We start from the raw sequence: 18,978 nt of genomic DNA on the forward strand, positions 1-18,978 counted from the left end.
CTTAACATTTATTTATTTTTGAGACAGAGCATGAACTGGGAGTATCAGAGAGAGAGAGGGAGACACAGAATCTGAAACAGGCTCCAGGCTCTGAGCTGTCAGCACAGAGCCCGACGCGGGGCTTGAACTCACGGACCGTGAGATCACGACCTGAGCCGAAGTCGGACGCTCAACCGACTGAGCCACCCAGGCGCCCCAGAGAGTCTGTTAATTTTTAATGATGTGTGTAAATACGCTTAACTATGACTTCTGTTTCAGGATAATAAAAGGGTGCTAAGGAACATTTGTGATGAAAAACAGGCATTGAGAAGGTTAAGAGCACTGGGTTGGTGAAAAGAGAAAAGCTTTGAAGAAGATTTCAGTTACAGGGCACCTGGGTGGCTTAGTCAGTTGAGTGACCAACTCTTGATTTCTGCTCGGGTCATGATCTCAGGGATGTGAGATCGAGCTCCTGGTCGGGCTCTGTGCTGAGCGTGGAGCCTGCTTCAGATTCTCTCTCTCCTTCTCTCTCTGCCCCTCCTCTGCTTGTGCTCTCTCTAGCTCTTTCAAAATAAATAAATAAATAAATAGATAGATAAATAAATAAATAAAAATAAAAGATTTCAGTTAAGATTCTGGCTCAAGGTGAGGAATGATTGGGATCAAATCACCTATTTCCTTGAGTCTCAATTCCTTTATAAAATGCAGATAGTAATTATAACCTAGTTCAGGGATGTTATGAATATTAAGTGTTAGTCTATGTAAAGTTCTTCAGCCCAGCATATAGTAAATGCTGAAAACTACTTGCTAACTACCAAACTGGGGATGATAATATACTTCACAAGGTTATATGAAGCAAGATGGTATATAAAGTGCCTACCTGATGTCCGGTAAATATCATGTTTCATTGAGTCCAAGTTGTAGTTTTATTTTAGGTACAGCCAAGAAAAACAAAACAAAACACTTATGGTATAGTTATAGATAGGAAGGCAGATCCCAACTTCAGGAATGTCGAATGTGAAAATTTTCACCCTAGGACCAAAATGTGTTTGTCTCTTCTTTCCTATTTAACTAGTAAGGAGACCATGCTCCCCAGAATCTGGGGTTTTCCTTTGCTAGTCTTTTTCCCTCGGGTCTCCTACTTATTTGGCTATACGGGGTTAATCATAAGCATTACAAGTTTTTTTAAATGCTATTTAACAACAAAAAGGAAAAAAAGGAACAAACCATGGATGCACGCAATAGCCTGCATGAATCTATAGAATATTATATTGACCGAAATAAAGCCAATTCTGAAAGGTTACATACTGTAGTTCTATTTGTGGGACAGTCTTTAAATGACAAGTTACAGAGATGGAGAACAGGTCAGTGGTTTCAAGAAGTTTAAGGAAGGAACCAGAGAGGAAAGTGGGTGTGGCTTAAAAAGGGCAACAGAAGGAATCTCTGTGGTGACGATACTCTTTTATATCTTGACAGGATCAATGTCAGTTTTCTAGTTTGGATATTGTACTATAGTTTTGCAAGATGTTACCATTGGGAGAAAATGGGGGAACAGGTGAAGGTTCTACGAGATCTCTTTGTATTATTTTTCACATATATTTCTTGCATATGAATGCATAGGTATCAAAATTAAAAAGTTTGATTTTCAAAATCTTGCTTTAACACTGTGATACAGAGATTCAAAGGCCTAATTCTAAGTTCAATATATTTCTTTTTCTTTTTAAAAATTTTTTTCTTAATTTTTTTTTTTTTTTTTTGAGAGAGAGAGAGAGACAGACAGAGTGTGAGCAAGGGAGGGGCAGAGAGAGAGGGAGACACAGAATCCAAAGCAGTCTCCAGGCTCTGAGCTGTCAGCACAGAGCCTGACATGGGGCTTGAACCACAAGTTGGAGATCATGACCTGAGCCGAAGTCAGACACCTAACTGACTAAGCGATTCAGGCACACCCCCCCTTTTTTTTAAATGTTTATTTTTGAGAGAGAGAGCAAGCAAGTGGTGGGGGGAAGGGGTAGAGAGAGAAGGGGACAGAAGATCTGAAGCAGGCTCAGTGCTGACAAAAGAGAACCAGATGCGGAGCTCAAACTCACGAACTGTGAGATCTTGACCTTGACCTGCGCTAAAGTCAGACACTTAACCAACTGAGCCACCCAGGTGCCCCTCTAAGTTCAATATATTTCAATATTTGTTTTTATGCCTTTTAAGGTTGTAAGATGCTTTTCAGATGCATGGATGTTAGAGTAGCTATCAAGAAAAAGACAAGAGATAACAAAAGTTGGTAAGTGTGTGTGGTGAGGGTTTGTTAGGGATTCTACTGAATTGGTCAATTTGGGGAATTAACAATAGTATGTCTCCCAACCCTGAGCACAGTGTCTTTTCGTTTAGTTAGATCTTGTGTAATTTCTTTAAAACACGTTTCATTACTATAAGGTCATTAGTAATATCCCCTCTTTCATCATGGATTTTAATAATTTGAGACTTCTTTTTGTTGATTGGTCTAGCTAAAGATTTATCCGGTGTGTTGATCTTTTCAAAGACCCCACTTTGGGCTTTGTTGATTTTTTCCTATTGTGTTTCTATTCTCTACTTATCTCTGTTCTAATCTTTAGATCCTTCTTTCTGCCTCTGTTGGGTTTAGTTTGCTCTTCTTTTTGTTTTCTTAAATTTTTTTTTTTTTTTTTTTGCATTTATTTGTTTTTGAGAGACAGAGACAGAGAACAAGTAGGGGAGGGGCAGAGACAGACGGAGACACAGAATCCAAAGCAGGCTCCAGGCTCCGAGCTGACAGCACAGAGCCCGATGCAGGGCTCCAACTCACAAACTGTGAGACGAAGTCGGACGCTTAACCGGCTAAGCCACCCAGGCGCCCCTTCTTTTTCTGTTTTCTTAAGGTGAAAGTTTTGGTCATCAACTTGTGATCTTTTTGTCTTTTAAAACATTTTTTTAATTTTTTTTTAGTTTTCTGTGTCACTTTAATACTACCATGACTCCCCTTTATTTCCTCCACCTTAGTGTGAATTCAGCTGCTCAGCATTGTTATTATATGAGATAAATGAATATAAAAACAAAACAAAAACTTCTTCCTAGTTACCTAAGGCCTTCAGTCTAATATTTAGGTCCACTAGCATTTGGTGATGTGTATGTATGCCCTTAGAATGATGGGCATGGTGATCTGACCAGGCACTTCATGTAAACAGACACTAATGAAGCCTGGGAAGAAACTCAAACTTGAAATAAGAAGTGTCAGTTTTCTCTGAAAACAAATTTATGTAACGTGAAAGGTGGTAGAAAGGTCAAATAGAATGAAGGTGGGGACAGAAAACTTTCCCACAAAATAACCTCCTAGATCTCATCAAATGCTCGGGACACTATTTCTCGTCTCACTTAGTGACTAGAGTTAGTAGATAGCTGGTATATTACTTGGATAAGCAAACAAATATACTTTCAGAAAAAATAATAGCAAAGCAGAAATCAAACATTCAAGACAAGTTTTTGATTATTCTCTTTATTTCACTTAGGACACTCAGTGGATATTAACTGGGTTACTTAAAAGTCATTTCAATTAGGTATCTCTTTAGTCCTTCTTCAATTATTTCAAGTGTTCTAGTCTCAAATACATTCCTTTCTTCTACAAATTTCTGAAAGAGATGAATACCTCCACCTACACCAAAATAATGTGCTTTGCTGGCCAAAAGCACCCGTCCGTTTTTATCTAATAATCTGAGGAATGTCTGGTGCAAAGAACCATAGTAATCTGGGTTGTAAATGGTTTCTGAGGTAAGAATGAGATCATATTTTTCAAAGAATTCTTCACTACTTAGTACAAGCTTACAAAACTCAGACCACTCCCCTGAAAAGAACCGGCATTTACATAATTCTTGTGCTACTTTGGATTTCCTGCATCTTTTCACATCTGGTTCGTTGACATCATTTCCTTCTTCTTCCAAAGTAGAGTTAGCCACTACATTAGGTAAGGTTACTTCATCAATCACCATACTGTTGTAATCTTGAAAATGAATTTCTTTGGCCCCTCCCTTGAATGCACGTATACCCAGCAACCCTGCTCCACAGCCAAGATCCAACACTTTTTTCCCAGCAAATTTCACTTGGGCCTTTTTGCAATAAGCTAGCAGGTCAAAGGTACATTCCCAGATTTTTAAGCCTCCTTCATAAACACCTGTAATCAGATCAGAGTGAGAAGAACAACTTTGCGAAACTATGTTTTCTCCAGGGCAGTTCTCTCTCAACAAGACGGTTTTCACTACCGATACATTAACATGGGGGAGACCTGGTAACCTTTCTAGGACTTTATTTTCTAACACTTTCTTGAAATCTTCGGGCATAGCATGCTCTTTGGCAACTCTCATGCAGGGATGTCTTTCACATGGCTCTAAGTTACTTGAACTGTTAGCTGCGCTGAGTGAGTTCTCTGTGTCTTGAGAGGGAGCTGCATTTCCCACTGGCTTATGTTCCAACACATGATCCTGAGGCAAGTCAAACTGTTCGGTAGAACATTTTTTGTCCCTACCTTTTTTACTTTCTGAGACTGAAGACTCTTTGGAGGAATCCAGGGCCAAAACTCCATGTCCAACGGGTGTTAATTCATTTTCCAGATTGTTTTCTATAGTGAAATTAAATTGAAAAGTCATTCTCTCACGAAATGTACACAATCCTTAAATTCAAAGGAAGATTCTTCAGCTTCTGGACAGAACTGATGACACATACATAAACCTGCCTCAATTATTCAATTAGTTTTGCTGTGGGTTAAGTTTTCTTTAGCTGCTTATACACAGTTACAAATATTTAGAGATGTTTCCAAATGACTTCTTAGAGATCTCTGCTCTTCTTTTGAATTAGGTCTGCAGAAAAAAAAGAAAATTAAAAAGTAAAATGAGGAGTGCCTGGCTGGCTCAGTCCATAGAGCACGTGACTCTTGACATTGGGGTCTTGGGTTCAAGCCACACATAGAGCTTGCTCACTTTAAAATGAACAAACAAAAAGACTAAGAAAAGGTAAAATGCCATATTTCGCTAAAATTTAACATTAAACAGCCCCCCTCTCCACCATATAGCTGCTTTTGCTGTAAAAGCTGTGAACGGTGAGGGAGATAAGATGCTTTGGAAACACAGGGGTGCCCGGATGGCTCAGTGGTTAAGCATCCAACTTCAGCTCAGGTCATGATTTCACCATGCCTGACATCGAGCCTGGTGTGAGGCTCTGTGCTGACAGCTGGGAGCCTGAAGCCTACTTCGGATTCTGTGTCTCCCTCTCTCTCTGCCCCTCCGCAGCTCGCATGCTGTCTCTCTCATAAATGAATGAATGAATGAATGAATGAATAAATAAATAAATATTTAAAAAGGTTTGAAAACACAGACACACACCCTTCAGGGTCCAACAGACACACACCCTTCAGGGTCCAAAAAATGGAGAAGAGAATACACTGTAAAAACTGAAGGACAACAGATCAACAACTAGGGGGGAAAAAAAAAGTCCAAAATTCTCGGGCAGGAAATGACATGCCTGATTGAGTCTTCCACTTAATCATGACCTTGCCCAAACATGTTTACCTCCTATACCGCCAGAATCTCTTCACTTCAGTCTGTAACTGTTTCAAGTAACAGGTCTTCAAGATTTGATTTTGGCAAATGAGCATCCCTCATAAGAACACGCACAGGGAGGCTCTGGTGTGTGTCAATTCCCCCAAATGAGCCCCGCCTACAAACATTTAGCGAAGACCAGCAGCCCTGGGTGTACGGGAGTAGGAGAATTTTGGAGTACTTAGTAAAGATTCGTTTGGTGGTAGAGAAACACAAAGTAAGGGCACTGACCGGAGAGGCCCCTCGAAAGTGGAAGCAATGTACTGAGCCCCCTCACGGTATCTACCGCGCTGGGTACTTTATACACCATCAGCTTCAATTTGCACAACTCCGGCAGGCGGGGTCTCTGTCCCCCTTAACACAAAATGTACAAAGCCGGGCTGCCCCGCGAAGCGGGTAAAAAGGTGCCTGTTTCGACCCCACCGCGCCTTGGGGCTTGGATTCATTTCTGGCTGCAGGGCCCACGGCCACCCCGGCCGCAGGTGCGCTGTCTCCACGCCCCCGGGGGACAGACGCGAGCAAATCTGGGGGCTTCCGCCCTCACCTCCCCAAAGTGCCTCAGTGCAACGTTTCCGGCACCGCAGCCCTGAGAACGCTCACCGCCCAGGAAGGGCCCAGCTCGCGGCGCAGACCCTCGGGACCGAGAGCGGGCACCTGTGAGTCGAGTCCTCCGCGGGCCAGACAAGCCCGGCTCTGTTCCCGGCCGGGCGCGGCCCGAGCTCACCGCGGAATGGTAGCAACCCGCCTCCTCTCTATGGTCCTGGTGCCGGCGGAGAGCTCGCAAGGCCCGCCGGGACGGCGGCGGTTTCCGGTCTTGGCGTTGGCGGGACGGGTTTGAAGGCGTGTTCCTGGGCGAAAGATGTCGCAGGAACGCGCGGTCGCGGCGAGCGCCGTCCGGCTGGAAGAGTTAAGTGGCTGGTCGCAGGAGCTATGCCGCCGGGAACTGCCGTCTGTCCTGCCCCGGCTCCTTATATCCTTTGTCACCTCCACCTGGAATGGGGTGTGGGGCAGCCCTTCCAGCCTTTCTCCGGCCTCGTCACGTTCGCCGCCGGGCCGTGTTGTGTTCCTGCGGCCTGAACCCTCTCCTTTCCTCGTCGATTGGAGAGATGAGTGAAGGAGGGGGAGCCCAGGGGACCGGGGCTGCCCAGGCCGAAGGCACGCCTCCCTCCGGCACTGGAAGGGCTCGCAGTGGACCCGATGATTTTGGCAGTGGATGTGGCGGGTTTTTTTCCGGGCGTTTGTGCCTTTGGGTTTTTCTGTGCTCGTCACGTGTAACTAAATGTAAATACCTTTCCTTGGGGTAACGGGGGGCGGGGGGGAGGGCAGGTGCTCAGACCTGAGCTATAAGGTGAGCGCTGACTCCCTAAGAGGTAGATACTCTGACCTCCTGTCTCTCGAATGGATGGGGCATCGGAATACCTTCCCCAGTATTAGGAGAATTAAAAGATGTAGTTCTGCCATGGTGCAGAGTTCCAGTCATTAAACATGTTACTCTTCTCAGAACTCTGTTCCATTATTGCTGGTTAGGAGTTGCTTCCTTTTGTAATTGGCTTTCATCTGCCAGGCTCGAATTAGTTAATGCCTCCTTTGCGCAGGTGCATACTGTTTTGTAGTCGTCCTGCGGTTGTAAATGGCGCCTGGAATCCTACCCCTCTGTGTTGAAAGGTAATCTTTTTTTTTTTTTTTTTTTTTTTAACATCTTTGAGCTCACCTTCAACATAAAGCCACACTGAAAAGAAAAAAATGGGCTTCACTTTAGAGAGTCTCAAATAATTTTTTACAACTAAAGCCAAATGTAATGTATTACCATTACGCAGAAGTCATTCACATAGGCAGTGGCAAAATCCCACTTAGGTACCAAAGATCTTTCTTAGTCATTGTGCATTGCCATCCTCAAGGATGTTGACTTGGGAAATATAGCCATCCTCCCACCCCAGAACATCTACTGGGCACATAACACATACCCCGCCAGGGTGTTATGCTTTGGGGGAACAAAGATAAGGAACAGGGCTCCTCTTTTCCCCCTCAGGTTTATGGATGACGTCAATAATTGGAAGTCAACATTCCCGCTTGGTTTTGCATCTCAAACTTAACGTTCCAAAGAACCTAAACCTGTTTGTTCTTCCCCCAGTTTTCAACACTTCTTTTTTTTATTATTAATTTTTTTTAATGTTTGTTTATTTTTGAGACAGAGACATAGCATGAATGGGGAGGGTCAGAGAGAGAGGGAGACACATAATCTGAAGCAGGCTCCGGGCTCCGAGCTGTCAGCACAGAGCCTGATGCAGGGCTTGAACTCATGGACCGTGAGATCATGACCTGAGCCGAAGTCGGATGCTCAACCGACTGAGCCACCCAGGCGCCCCAGTTTTTAACACTTTTCAACAAACGAAAGTTAAGTTTTTAATCTATAGTCCCATCATCCAAACCTAATTATTTTCATGTTTTGCGTTTTACATTTATTTTCCAGTCTTTACTTGCATGTCCAGGTAAGCATAACTTATGTTTAATTTTGGAAGAGGCTGGAACCTTTTGGGCCTTTGCTGAAATTTTTCCATAAGACAAATCCAACCCTACTGAACTAAAATGGGTTGGGGGGTGCCTGGGTGGCTCAGTCGGTGGAGCATCCGACTCTTGGTTCCAGCTGGGGTCATGATCTTGTGGTTTGTGCATTTGAACCCCACCTCTGGCTCTGTGCTCACAGTGCCTGCTTGGATTCTCTGTCTCCCTCTCTCTCTGTCCCTCCCCTGCTCGCTCTATATCACTCAAAGCAAACGTTGAAGCAAGAAAGATTTAAAATGAGTTATGCCTCATTTTGATTGCTGCGGTAAAATCCATATATGCAAAGTAAGGTGTCAGAAGAATCCATTCTTGTATTAGTGTGATGGGATTATACTTTATTCATTTTTCTTGCTGACATATTCTTTAATTATTATTACGCAGTAAAACATTTCCAACAATTCTTGAGGGTTATAAGTGTACAGTTCATAATGCGATTATTGTTAACTTTTGTAATGAACATAGAGTAATTTTTGGTCACTTATTTGCAAGCATCTGCTGTGTGCAAAAGAATCTCAGACTGATCAGGTTGGTAAGATAGGTCCACAAGTAATATGAAAAGAAGGTAGAACGTGTTGAGTGGCTTTAGACAGGTGCAAATAAAGTGCTGGAGAGGTGCTCAGCAGAAGAAATTTCTTTCCTGTGTTAGAAACCAGAAGCCTATGGATTAGTATAGTATTGTTCCTCATCTGTCAAAGGTATGTCGACTACATGTAGTTGGAAAAGACAGTTTTATCCCTGAGCAATTTTGAAAATATTTCCTTGGGTACATTCATTATATTGTAGTTTATTTACCTAATAACATTACATTTTTAAAAGCAAAATTAGGGGCGCCTGGGTGGCTCAGTCGGTTGAGCGCCCGACTTTGGCTCAGGTCACGGTCCGTGAGTTTGAGCCCCTCGTCGGGCTCTGTGCCGACTGCTCAGAGCCTGGAGCCTGTTTCAGATTCTGTGTCTCCTTCTCTCTCTGACCCTCCCCCGTTCATGCTCTGTCTCTCTCTGTCTCAAAAATAAAATAAAAACGTTAAAAAAAAAAATTAAAAAAAAAAAAAAGCAAAATTAAGCCAGTCTAATTTCAGTTTGAGTCTAATTTCAATTTCTTACTGATCATTGCTTCAACTTCAAGAAGGCTACTTTTTAGATTGATTCTTAGTAGTGAATATTCTATTACTGTGATACTCGTATCTTCCTTAATTTTTTTACTCTATGTATCAGCATTCTGACAATTGGATCGAGCATATTCGTAAGTAAAATTATCTTAATTGTTTGATTTACCTTGATGTCATTAAGGTCTGAGTCGTATGTATATCAGTAACAGTTTCATATTCCCTTCAAGTGTCTTCTTCTTGTAGTGCTCCAGCCTCTGTAAATTTCAGCTACTTAAAATGACCAATTCCTTCAAATTATTTAAATTCTATTTTGGGTGGATACCAAATCTATTGATAATGCACATGTAAGAAGCACGTTGTAAATTTTAAATGTTAGTTGTGACACTGTTCAGACTTATATAAAACATAATTTGCGGTCTGCTTTCAGGGTGACTTTCTCATCTTCATCTCTGTTCTTAATCTTAGTTGGCTTATTTACTTATTTAGCTGGGAGAAGGGATGAATTAAAGTCTAGACTCCACAGTTTACTCATATATTTTGAGTTAGCTTATTTACATTTCACTTGGTTGTGGAATATTTATAATTTTCAATCTATGTAGCCTGTTGGGTTTAATTTTTTAAAGTAATAATTACTTTTCATCCTGAGTATAAGAGTTATTCATTGTAGAAAATTTGAAACATGCATGAAAACAGAAAAGATAATGGAACACCCATTAATTTAAAGTGGTCAATAAGATTTTGGTATAGAACGTTCTCATCTTGGTTCTGTATATTCTTCCCAGGCTATCTATTATTCATGTTTATATGTATTAAGATTGGGATTATACTATTTTGGAAACTTTTCACTTAACCTTAAAGTATTGTGAATTTTTTTTTATGGTTTCAAATGATCTCTAATAATAATTTTATTTATTTATTTTTAATAATTTAAAGATACCAAATCCTATTCAGTAGATGTACGCACATCCATTAAGTGGTCCTCAGTGGCTGGACATACAGGGTTGTTTTTTTGTTTTTTTGAGTTTTTGTTTTTGTGTTATTATTTCAGCTACTTAATAGTTTCTCTACATAGAATGTGGCATTTTGAAACTGTACAAAGTTCTGGATTAGTAGTACTTACAGATTCTTGGATTTGGGGAAGGAGCAGTGATCTTTGTTGGCTGATACAACTTAATTTTCTTACAAAATATGTTGCTATTTCACTTTATAGAAATTCTAAAAATTATCGTGGAAATGTTTTTACCTCATATGAACCACCTGACATTGGAACAGACTTTCTTCTCACAAGTGTTGCCAAAGGTATAGTACTATTATTATTTTAATCAATGTACATGTTATAAAGGCTGTTTATATCTAGCCTCAATTTTAGATAATTTATTCTTAACTGTGGCTCCATTTTTCCAAACGTATCACACATATTTGAAATACAAATAAGGTAGTAAGAAATAGATCTCCTGTGAGAACATGGTGTTAGGGTGATCATTAGGTGATTAAAAACTTATATTTTCAAATAGTATAGATCTTTCATTAATTGAATTTATATTATTTGTAGCTACTTTAAACACTCTTGTATTTTAAAGCTATTCAGTGAGGCCTTCCCCGAGTATCCCTGGAAATGGCATACTCAATTTATGAAAACAACGAGCAGAATATATCTGAGGGGGCATTAGAGGGAGAAACTGTGGTGCTCACGTTGGTTCCAGTTAATGAGGAACCTAAGGAAGAACATCAAATGGAGCCAAGTGTTTCTTCAACCTCAGAAGTTGTCATGGAGGTGCCTGGGACAAACGATAAAGTTTGTCATCCTCAAATGAGTGAACAATTCAAGCCTTATCCAAAACATAGCTGTTGTAATACATCGATCCTTCCCTTGCCAACCAGTTTGTCTCCGGTTAATAAAGTATGTTGGGACACATTGCGGAGCTGGTGCCAACAATTTAACTTGAGGACCGATGGCCGGAAAATGGATGTTGATCTGAGGCTCCAAAAACACGCTTACTCTGAAATAAACGAGAATATTCCTAAAATATCACGAGGCCAGATTGCAGTTGTGTTCGACAGAATGCAAGATAGCCTACATTGCCTGCATGTACCTCGGGTTGTTTATTCATTCACATATTAAAAGTCATCTTGGGTGCTTCCAACTTTGGGCAATTATGAATGAAGCTGCTTTATTGTGTGCAGGTCAAAAAATAAAAAAGCTATTCTGTGAAAATTTGGAGATGAATGATGAAGTTAGCTAAGTATCTTCTCTGTAGAGTTTATTAATAATTGTTAAATTTTATTGCCTAGAAAAATGGAGCCAAATTTTATTCAGGAAGGCTTAGAATAACCAAGAGAAAACACTAAGTTCACCATCTACATTATTACCTTTTAGATATAGATATAGATATAGATATAGTATACTTTTTCTTTGAAAAGCACAGGCAATTTTCTTTTTTTTTAACTTAGGAAATTAAAGGTATTTTGGTTCCAAAGTTAAACATTTTTTGAATGATACCTTATCTCTTATTAGAATGGTTTTCTAAATTTACCTTTGAAGCAGATAATCATCAAAATTCCTGTTACTCATATTCACTTGATTGTTCTCTATGTAAAAGTTTCTTAGAATTTGTTCTTGGCCACCAGAAAAAGATCCAGCTGTTATATAGATTAAAATAAGGATGTTGAGTGTTAACTTGCCTTTGGGAAATAACATCCTCTTTAATTACATTGTGTTGTTATTCTTGCAATGTTTGGACCATTTAAATTGTGAGTATTAAGATCTTAGGATAGCTAACTTCTCACAGACCAAAAAACTTAGTTCTGAGGTCACGTACTGTAGCCCTAACCCAGGAATGGTATTTTGAGTTGCTCAAAAAGAGGAACTGGTTAGAATACAAGTGAACAAGTAGTTCACCAATTCATCATCACTAGCAGAAAATACCCTTGTAAATACCCATATGAGTGTTGATTGGTTAAGACCATCAACTTTTACCGTGTAGAGGAGCACTTACCTTTAATGGATGTTATTAAATGGATTCAAACCACAGAAATGGAAAGCAAATAAATTTCTGTCTGAGGCTTTTTTAGAGAGATTATATCATATGAATACTTTATATATATAAAAACATATATTTTTACTTTAATAAGTGCAGTTGTTAAGCTAGATAATATCCCATGGCTGTTAGTAATGAAAAATTGCCTGTCATTTTTTTCACTTTAAAACTATGTCTTTCCCTTTCTTGTGTTTTCTGTTACTCCTATTTATAATGTGCTTTGTTTTCACAGACTGTGAAATCATTCGATGACATGATGTACGAGTTAACCAGTCAAGCCAGAGGACTGTCAAGCCATAATTTAGAAATCCAGACCACTCTAAGGAATATTTTACAAGTATGTCAAATATATTAGAAAGGGTATAGAGGAGGAGCTTAAACAGTATAAGAATTTTTGTACTGATATTAATTAAGTGATATATCCTTTGTGTAGTGGTCCAGTGCTGGAATTAAACTTATAGAATTAAAGATACGAATGCAAAAAAATAAATGTTGAATTTTTTAATACAGTTTCATGCTGAGTAAACATCAAACGTGTATAAGACAGCAAATAATCAAGATAGCATGACCTACCTGTAATTTCCAAGTGTATATGGAGAACACCTACCATATGCTTTGATGTGTGGGTTAGTATTCCAACTTTTGTTTTTTAACCAAATGGCTAGCTAGTTGTCCCGATAACGTAGTTCTGATAGATTGAAGTTCAATGAAAGAAGGAACAGAGTGTCCATTGTGTTCACTGCTGTATCCCTAGTACCCAGCGTATCATCTGATACCTTTATATGTTTGTGCACAAAAACGTAACTGAATGAAACCTCTTCCCTTATTTCCAGACAATGGTGCAGCTCTTAGCAGCTCTTACAGGATGTGTTCAGCATATCTGTGCCACACAGGAGTCCATCATTCTAGAAAATATTCATAGTCTTCCTTCCTCAGTCCTACATGTAATCAAAAGTACATTTGTACATTGTAAGGTGAGTAATGAGTGTAAGTGTACTTTAAATGGCCTAGAATCCACAGGCAAAAGGGCTGAAGAAAATAGTGTTTGTACATAAGATTTTACATATTAGCCTATATTATTGGAATAAACTTTTCCATAGAACAAAGAACCACGAACAGGCATACTTTGTTTTATTGCACGTTGCAAATAGTGCGCATTTTTGCAAATTGGAGGCTTGTGACAACCCTATGTTTAGCCAGTCTGTTGGTGCCATTTTTCCAACATTTGCTTGTTTCGTGTCTCTGTGTCACGTTCTGGTAATTTTTCCAATATTTCAAACATTTTCATTATTATATTTGTTATGGTGATCTGTGATTAGTGATTATAACTTGCTGAAAGCTCTGATGATGGTTAGCATTTTTTAGCAATAAATAATTTTTGATTAAGGTACATACATTGTTTTTTTGGACATAATGCTATTTCGCACTTAATAAACTACAGTGTAGTGTAAACATAATTTTTATATCCACTGGGAAACCAAAAACTTTATTTAACTCATTTTATTGCAGTAGTTTGGAACTGAACCTGCAATATTTCTGAAGTATGCCCGTATGTAAATATTTGCTTCAAAATAAGTGGTTATAAGGAAGTGATTAAAAATGGGCTTTTGCGGTTTTATGTTTGTTGTTTTATTCTATTTCCTTACTATAAAGAAAGAAGAGAGATGGATTTGTGTTGAATCACAGGAATCCCGAAGTTGTTGTGTCATGGCATTGGTGGATGAGATGAGTTCCTTAATGATTGGGTGCCTCTGAAAGGACACCAGCCCTTTTTCAGTCCATCTCTACATTCCTGAGGCAGCTTTAAAGCACCAAAGCTGGCCTACAATTTGTGGGTCTCAGGCAGTTTTGATACTGGTATGGTTCGGTGAATAAAAATCACTAGTTTAACACTTCTCTTTGGTGACAGGGCTAAAAGTCTGCACCTGACCGAATGTTGTGTATCTCCCTTTTAGTTTTTTTTATATTTGCAAGGTCTCAGAAGTCAGAAATCCTATTCTAGGGGCACCTGGGTGGTTCAGTTGGTTAAGCGTCCGACTTCAGCTCAGGTCATGATCTCGCGATCCATGAGTTGGAGCCCTGCGTCGGACTCTGTGCTGACAGCTCAGAGCCTGGAGCCTGCTTCGGATTCTGTGTCTCCCTCTCTCTCTGCCCCTCCCTCGCTCGCACTCTCTCAAAAATGAATAAATGTCTAAAAAAAAATCCTATTTTATATGTGCCTGCATCTCTTGAAGTACACTGTTCATAATGAATGGTCATTTGTTTAATGAATAAATACGTGGTTCAGTAAAAAGCACTAAAGTTATGAGCTCTGATAGAATGAGTTAAAGTAAATTTGGCTCTTGAGCTTTTCATGATTTGCCGTTTCTTTTATTTTTATTTGTGATCAGGATAGCGAATCTGTCTATTCTGGGCATTTACACCTAGTTTCAGACCTTCTCCAGGCTCTTTTCAAGGAGGCCTATTCTCTTCAAAAGCAGCTAATGGAACTACTGGATATGGTTTGCATGGACCCTTTATTAGATGACAATGATGATATTTTGAATATGGTGATAGGTAAGTGAAGAAAACTTCCTACTTAGTATATGACATATATTGACTAAATTGCATATACATTCAGTTACTGGACCCAACGTTGTTTCAAATGATTCATGGTATCTTATTATGTATAAAAAAAATTAAGTACTACCTGATAAGTTTTTAGTCTTCTAACTTTTAGAACTTATAAAATTGCTATGTGATGCCTTAACATAGATTTGTGTATTGTCAGTGTTCGCCATACATGATTTTTCCAAGAAAGTTGTGCAACTGTATACCTTGTAAAATAATTTAGATTTTGAGGCAGTAGTTTTTAGAGTGTTTAAAGCATTAGCACGGTAGGAAATGAAGTTTGCATTTCTTCCCAGAACACATCTAGTTACATATATATGTACATGTTTCTAAATGTGTATGTATGCATGTTCATTTATTATACATAAAATAATAACCTGTTTTACATGTTTCATTTTTAAAGAATTGCTGATTGCTACCTCATAATTCTACCACCCAGAGTTTGAAAAACAGCAATATCAGGGCAAAGATTGCATACATAGCTTCAGCATAAAGAGATAAGTTGGTTTTGTGCAGTATGTCAGGAGTACCTCTTGGTCTGTAACAGACCACCCCAAAATCTAGTGGATTAAAACAGCTACTGCTTTATTTATTCACGGTTCTGTGAGTCAGCAGTTTAGACTGGGTTCAGCTTGGACAGCTTTCTCTGCTCCACATGGTGCACCTGTCTCACTTGTGTTTTTGTGGTCAGTGACCTCACACGTATCTGGCTTTTGGCAGAGGCGGAAGCACCGAGCCAGCCCTGTGTGGCACATCGTCCAGGAGACCAGTCCAGGCTCGGTCATCAAGAGAGAATAAGCCCCAGTGTGCAAGCACTTTTTAAGTCTTTGCTGTCCTTATAGTTATTATCCTGTTGAACAAAGCAAGTCATGTGGCTAAGCCCCAGATCAGTGTAGAAGGAAACTGCCCAAGAGTGTGGACACAGAAGGGGAAGTTACTGGCCATTTTTACAAATAAAATGGAAGAGTAGAAGCTTTCCTTAAACACTGTGCAGATTTACTTTCATTCTTCCTTGTTGGGAGTTCTTTCCTTTGCAGCTTATTTTGTCATTTTGGATTAGAATATCTATAGAATATTTCAGTCATAATAGGGCACAACTTTTATTCCACCGAACATTTTAGTTTTATTTAGATCATTTAGTTTTATTTAGGTAGGTGTAAATGTCAAAAATTAATTTTCTGTATTTATAAAAACAATAAATCAAAAGTGTGATACTTATTTTTAATAATGATTCTGAACCAGTTTTTTTCTAATTGCATTACCTAATTTAACAGATGTCAAAATTCTTCGGTAGATATGTTTAAATAGAGGGCAAACTCACCCCATATGACATTTGAATGTCCTAAGAGTTCTGTTATCTTTTTTTTGTAGTTATTCATTCATTGTTGGATATCTGCTCTGTTATTTCCAGCATGGACCATGCATTTCATGCTAATACTTGGAAGTTTATAATTAAGTAAGTTGTTTTTCTTTGCTTTTACTTTTTGTAATGTATTTTCTATATTCCAATTCTTAATTATTTGTAAGTTTTTGTAGATTGCATTTTAAAACATTTTTGTATGGGTATGTATAAATAATGTTTACTGGCGCTGCTGTCTGATAATTCACATATTGTACATGTAGCTTCCACACCAAATTGGACTTATCCACTCTGCTACTTCTAAAATTAAAAAAATATTTAGACTTTGTTACTAGTACTTCTGAAATAATGGGCCGTGGGCCTTAACCACTTGACTACTGCTACTGTAATTTAACCCATCAAGTGTTTTGTTTCCAGGCTTAGATAAATAGTCATAATTAGAGCTAAATATAATCCCTTTGTTATATGCCTTTGAGTTGTTGAAGTTTAATTTCACTTATAAAGTAATTTTAGCTAGAGTGTTACGAAGGGTTACCAGGGAGAGTACCCATCAGATTCTCGGGGGTGGGAAGAGGTAGACTTGAGATGTAAAATGGCTAAGAATCTCTACTTTATACACACGCATAAAACATTAAAGGCCAGTGTAGTATTTTTAGGTCTTAGATACTTCTCTTGCACCACCAGGAGGTTACTAATTTGCCAACAAGTAAAGGTGCAGTGGTTAAAAGTGTCAACCCAGAGCCCATACTGCATGTGTTTGAATCCATTCTGAAATCACTTCCTCTTCCTGAGCACTCGGACAAGATGGTTAACTTCTCTGAGCCTTAGTTTGCTTATATGAAAATGGGAGTAATAACAATAGCACCTTCTTGGTGGGTTTATAGTGAGAGTTAATTTGAGTGTATCGATATGAAATGCTTACAACTCTGCATGGCACGTAGCAAGTGCCTAATGAACTACCACATTATCATCATTATCAAATATTTTCTACTCCTGGACCCTTCCAATTCATTTGCTAGCCAGTGTTCAGTCTGATCTTTTGAAAATGTAAATTAGATCATGTCACTCTACTGCTTAAAATCCATCCCAGTTTACTAAGAGATACAACTTCATCCTCTCCAGCCTCTGCCTTCTTCACCAGCTCATCTCTGCTGCTCTCTCCCTGCTCTTACTTCCTCAAACATACCAAACTCTCCAATCCTGGGGCCTCCTCATGCTCTTTCCCTCTGCCTGGGATGTTCCTCTCCCATAGTCCACACCTAGCTGACTCCTGCTTATCTTTTCAGTTCGCAGCTTCAGCGTTACATCCTCAAGATAACTTTGATATTCTCACCCTGAGAATAAGTTATTTCAGGTCTCTCTTTTGTAGCACCCTGGACTTTTCTATCTCAGCATTTATCACAACTGTAATTATTCTTAAAATTATGTGATGTTCTCTCTTGTGCTAGACCAGAAGTTCCATGCAGGCAGGGCAGAGATTGTGTTTTCATTCACTTCTCCATCCCCAGGGCCTAGCAGAATATCTGGAGCATTAAATTCAATTAACATTTTATAAGGAGCAATAAAAAAATAGCCACTTACTAAGCTAACATGACACCTTCAGAAGTAGCATCAGCATATCTTAATTATGCCATGTCTAATATATATATGATCCATTGTGATTTTTACATGTTACTTCAAGTCCTAGTTCTTTTTTTTTTTTTTTTTTTAAATTTTTTCACGTTTATTATTGAGAGACAGAGAGCATGAGCATGGGAGGGGCAGAGAGAGGGGGAGACCCACAATCCGAAGCAGGCTCCAGGCTCCGAGCTGTCAGCACAGAGTCCGACGCGGGGCTCGAACTCAGAAACCGTGAGATCATGACCTGAGCTGAAGTCGGACGCTCAACCAACTGAGCCACCCGGGTGCCCCTCAAGTCCTATTTCTATGGTCCTGTGTTACTTGATGTATTACTTGCGATTGTTTCTTTTTATTCATTTAGGCAGAGCCTTAAGCACCAGTCGGTTATAAAGAGTCAGCTGAAACACAAAGATATAGTTACCAGCTTGTGTGAAGACATTCTTTTCTCCTTCCATTCGTGTTTACAGTTAGCTGAGCAGATGACCCAGTCAGATGCACAGGTAAAATAGTGTCTAAACAGCACGTTGAACAGTACTTCTTTTTTCCTTTGGCAGTTAACTAAATCTCACTTGAATCTATGGATCGGTTTACCTTAAAGGATTTTCACTTATTTTGTTTTTGTTTTTTTCAATCTAGGATTATTTACAGCCCGTGATTACTTTTCACCCCAAACATTGCATTAGACTCTGCCAGCTCTCATTCCCTCTAGAGACTAGTTGTTCCCTTTATACATAATGACTGGTGGGTTGAGGCACTCCCCTCAGAATCCTTTGATTCTTTTCTACCCTCGGACAAAAATCTAACTCCTTAGTCCTGTGTTCACTTAAGGTCGTCTTGATACAGCCACAGTCAGCCTTTTTTTCACCAATCCATCGCAACCTGTAATGATGTGATATATAACTTTCCTGGGCATATGTATGTATCGGTGTTTTCAGACGTTTATTTTGATTTCAGAAAGTCACAGCGTTGAATGGGCATCCCATTCATGAAACATACTGTACTCTAAAAATTTGTAATAAGCTTATTGGGAATTATAGTTCATTTTCCTAAATCGATTTATACATAGTGCCTTTTGTTCTCAGACTAGCCCTTTAAATTTTATTTAACTCA

At 39.2% G+C, this 18,978-nt stretch overlaps 2 protein-coding genes across 6 annotated transcripts in view; one reads left to right on the top strand and one right to left on the bottom strand.

Moving 5' to 3' along the window:
- Positions 1-3,471: 3,471 nt before the first annotated feature.
- Positions 3,472-6,386, bottom strand: METTL18 (methyltransferase 18, RPL3 N3(tau)-histidine). 4 transcript variants are annotated; one of them, XM_060643478.3, is made up of 2 exons: positions 6,228-6,386; positions 3,472-4,835 (listed from the first exon to the last, which is right to left on the bottom strand). In XM_060643478.3, exon 2 carries the CDS (start codon positions 4,623-4,625, stop codon positions 3,519-3,521), a length of 1,107 nt encoding a protein of 368 aa, XP_060499461.3. In that variant the 5' UTR covers positions 4,626-4,835; positions 6,228-6,386; the 3' UTR covers positions 3,472-3,518. The 4 variants fall into 4 exon arrangements, with proteins under 4 accessions (XP_060499461.3, XP_060499462.3, XP_060499463.3 ...); XM_060643479.3 differs by having other exon boundaries at positions 6,118-6,228; XM_060643480.3 differs by lacking the exon at positions 6,228-6,386 and adding an exon at positions 5,805-6,111.
- Positions 6,370-18,978, top strand: part of FIRRM (FIGNL1 interacting regulator of recombination and mitosis) — a 44,768-nt gene continuing 32,159 nt past the window's right edge. Inside the window, exons 1-9 of one of the 2 annotated variants that reach the window (XM_078440629.2) lie at positions 6,464-6,479; positions 7,169-7,238; positions 9,347-9,374; positions 10,451-10,539; positions 12,511-12,615; positions 13,112-13,252; positions 14,669-14,834; positions 16,260-16,344; positions 18,230-18,368. In XM_078440629.2, coding sequence (XP_078296755.2) covers positions 10,474-10,539; positions 12,511-12,615; positions 13,112-13,252; positions 14,669-14,834; positions 16,260-16,344; positions 18,230-18,368 — 702 coding nt within the window. In that variant the 5' untranslated portion in view covers positions 6,464-6,479; positions 7,169-7,238; positions 9,347-9,374; positions 10,451-10,473. Of the gene's footprint in view, positions 6,544-7,168; positions 7,239-9,334; positions 9,375-10,450; positions 10,540-12,510; positions 12,616-13,111; positions 13,253-14,668; positions 14,835-16,259; positions 16,345-18,229; positions 18,369-18,978 lie in introns of both variants that reach the window. The other variant, XM_078440628.2, reaches the window with a different exon arrangement.

The sequence above is a fragment of the Panthera onca genome, chromosome F1, assembly GCF_046562875.1.
Source record: "Panthera onca isolate mPanOnc1 chromosome F1, mPanOnc1 haplotype 2, whole genome shotgun sequence".
Classification (NCBI taxonomy): domain Eukaryota; kingdom Metazoa; phylum Chordata; class Mammalia; order Carnivora; family Felidae; genus Panthera; species Panthera onca.

Excerpts from the sequence above, each read along its gene's own strand:
- METTL18 (XM_060643478.3), bottom strand. The coding sequence starts at position 4,625 with ATGACTTTTCAATTTAATTTCACTATAGAAAACAATCTGGAAAATGAA.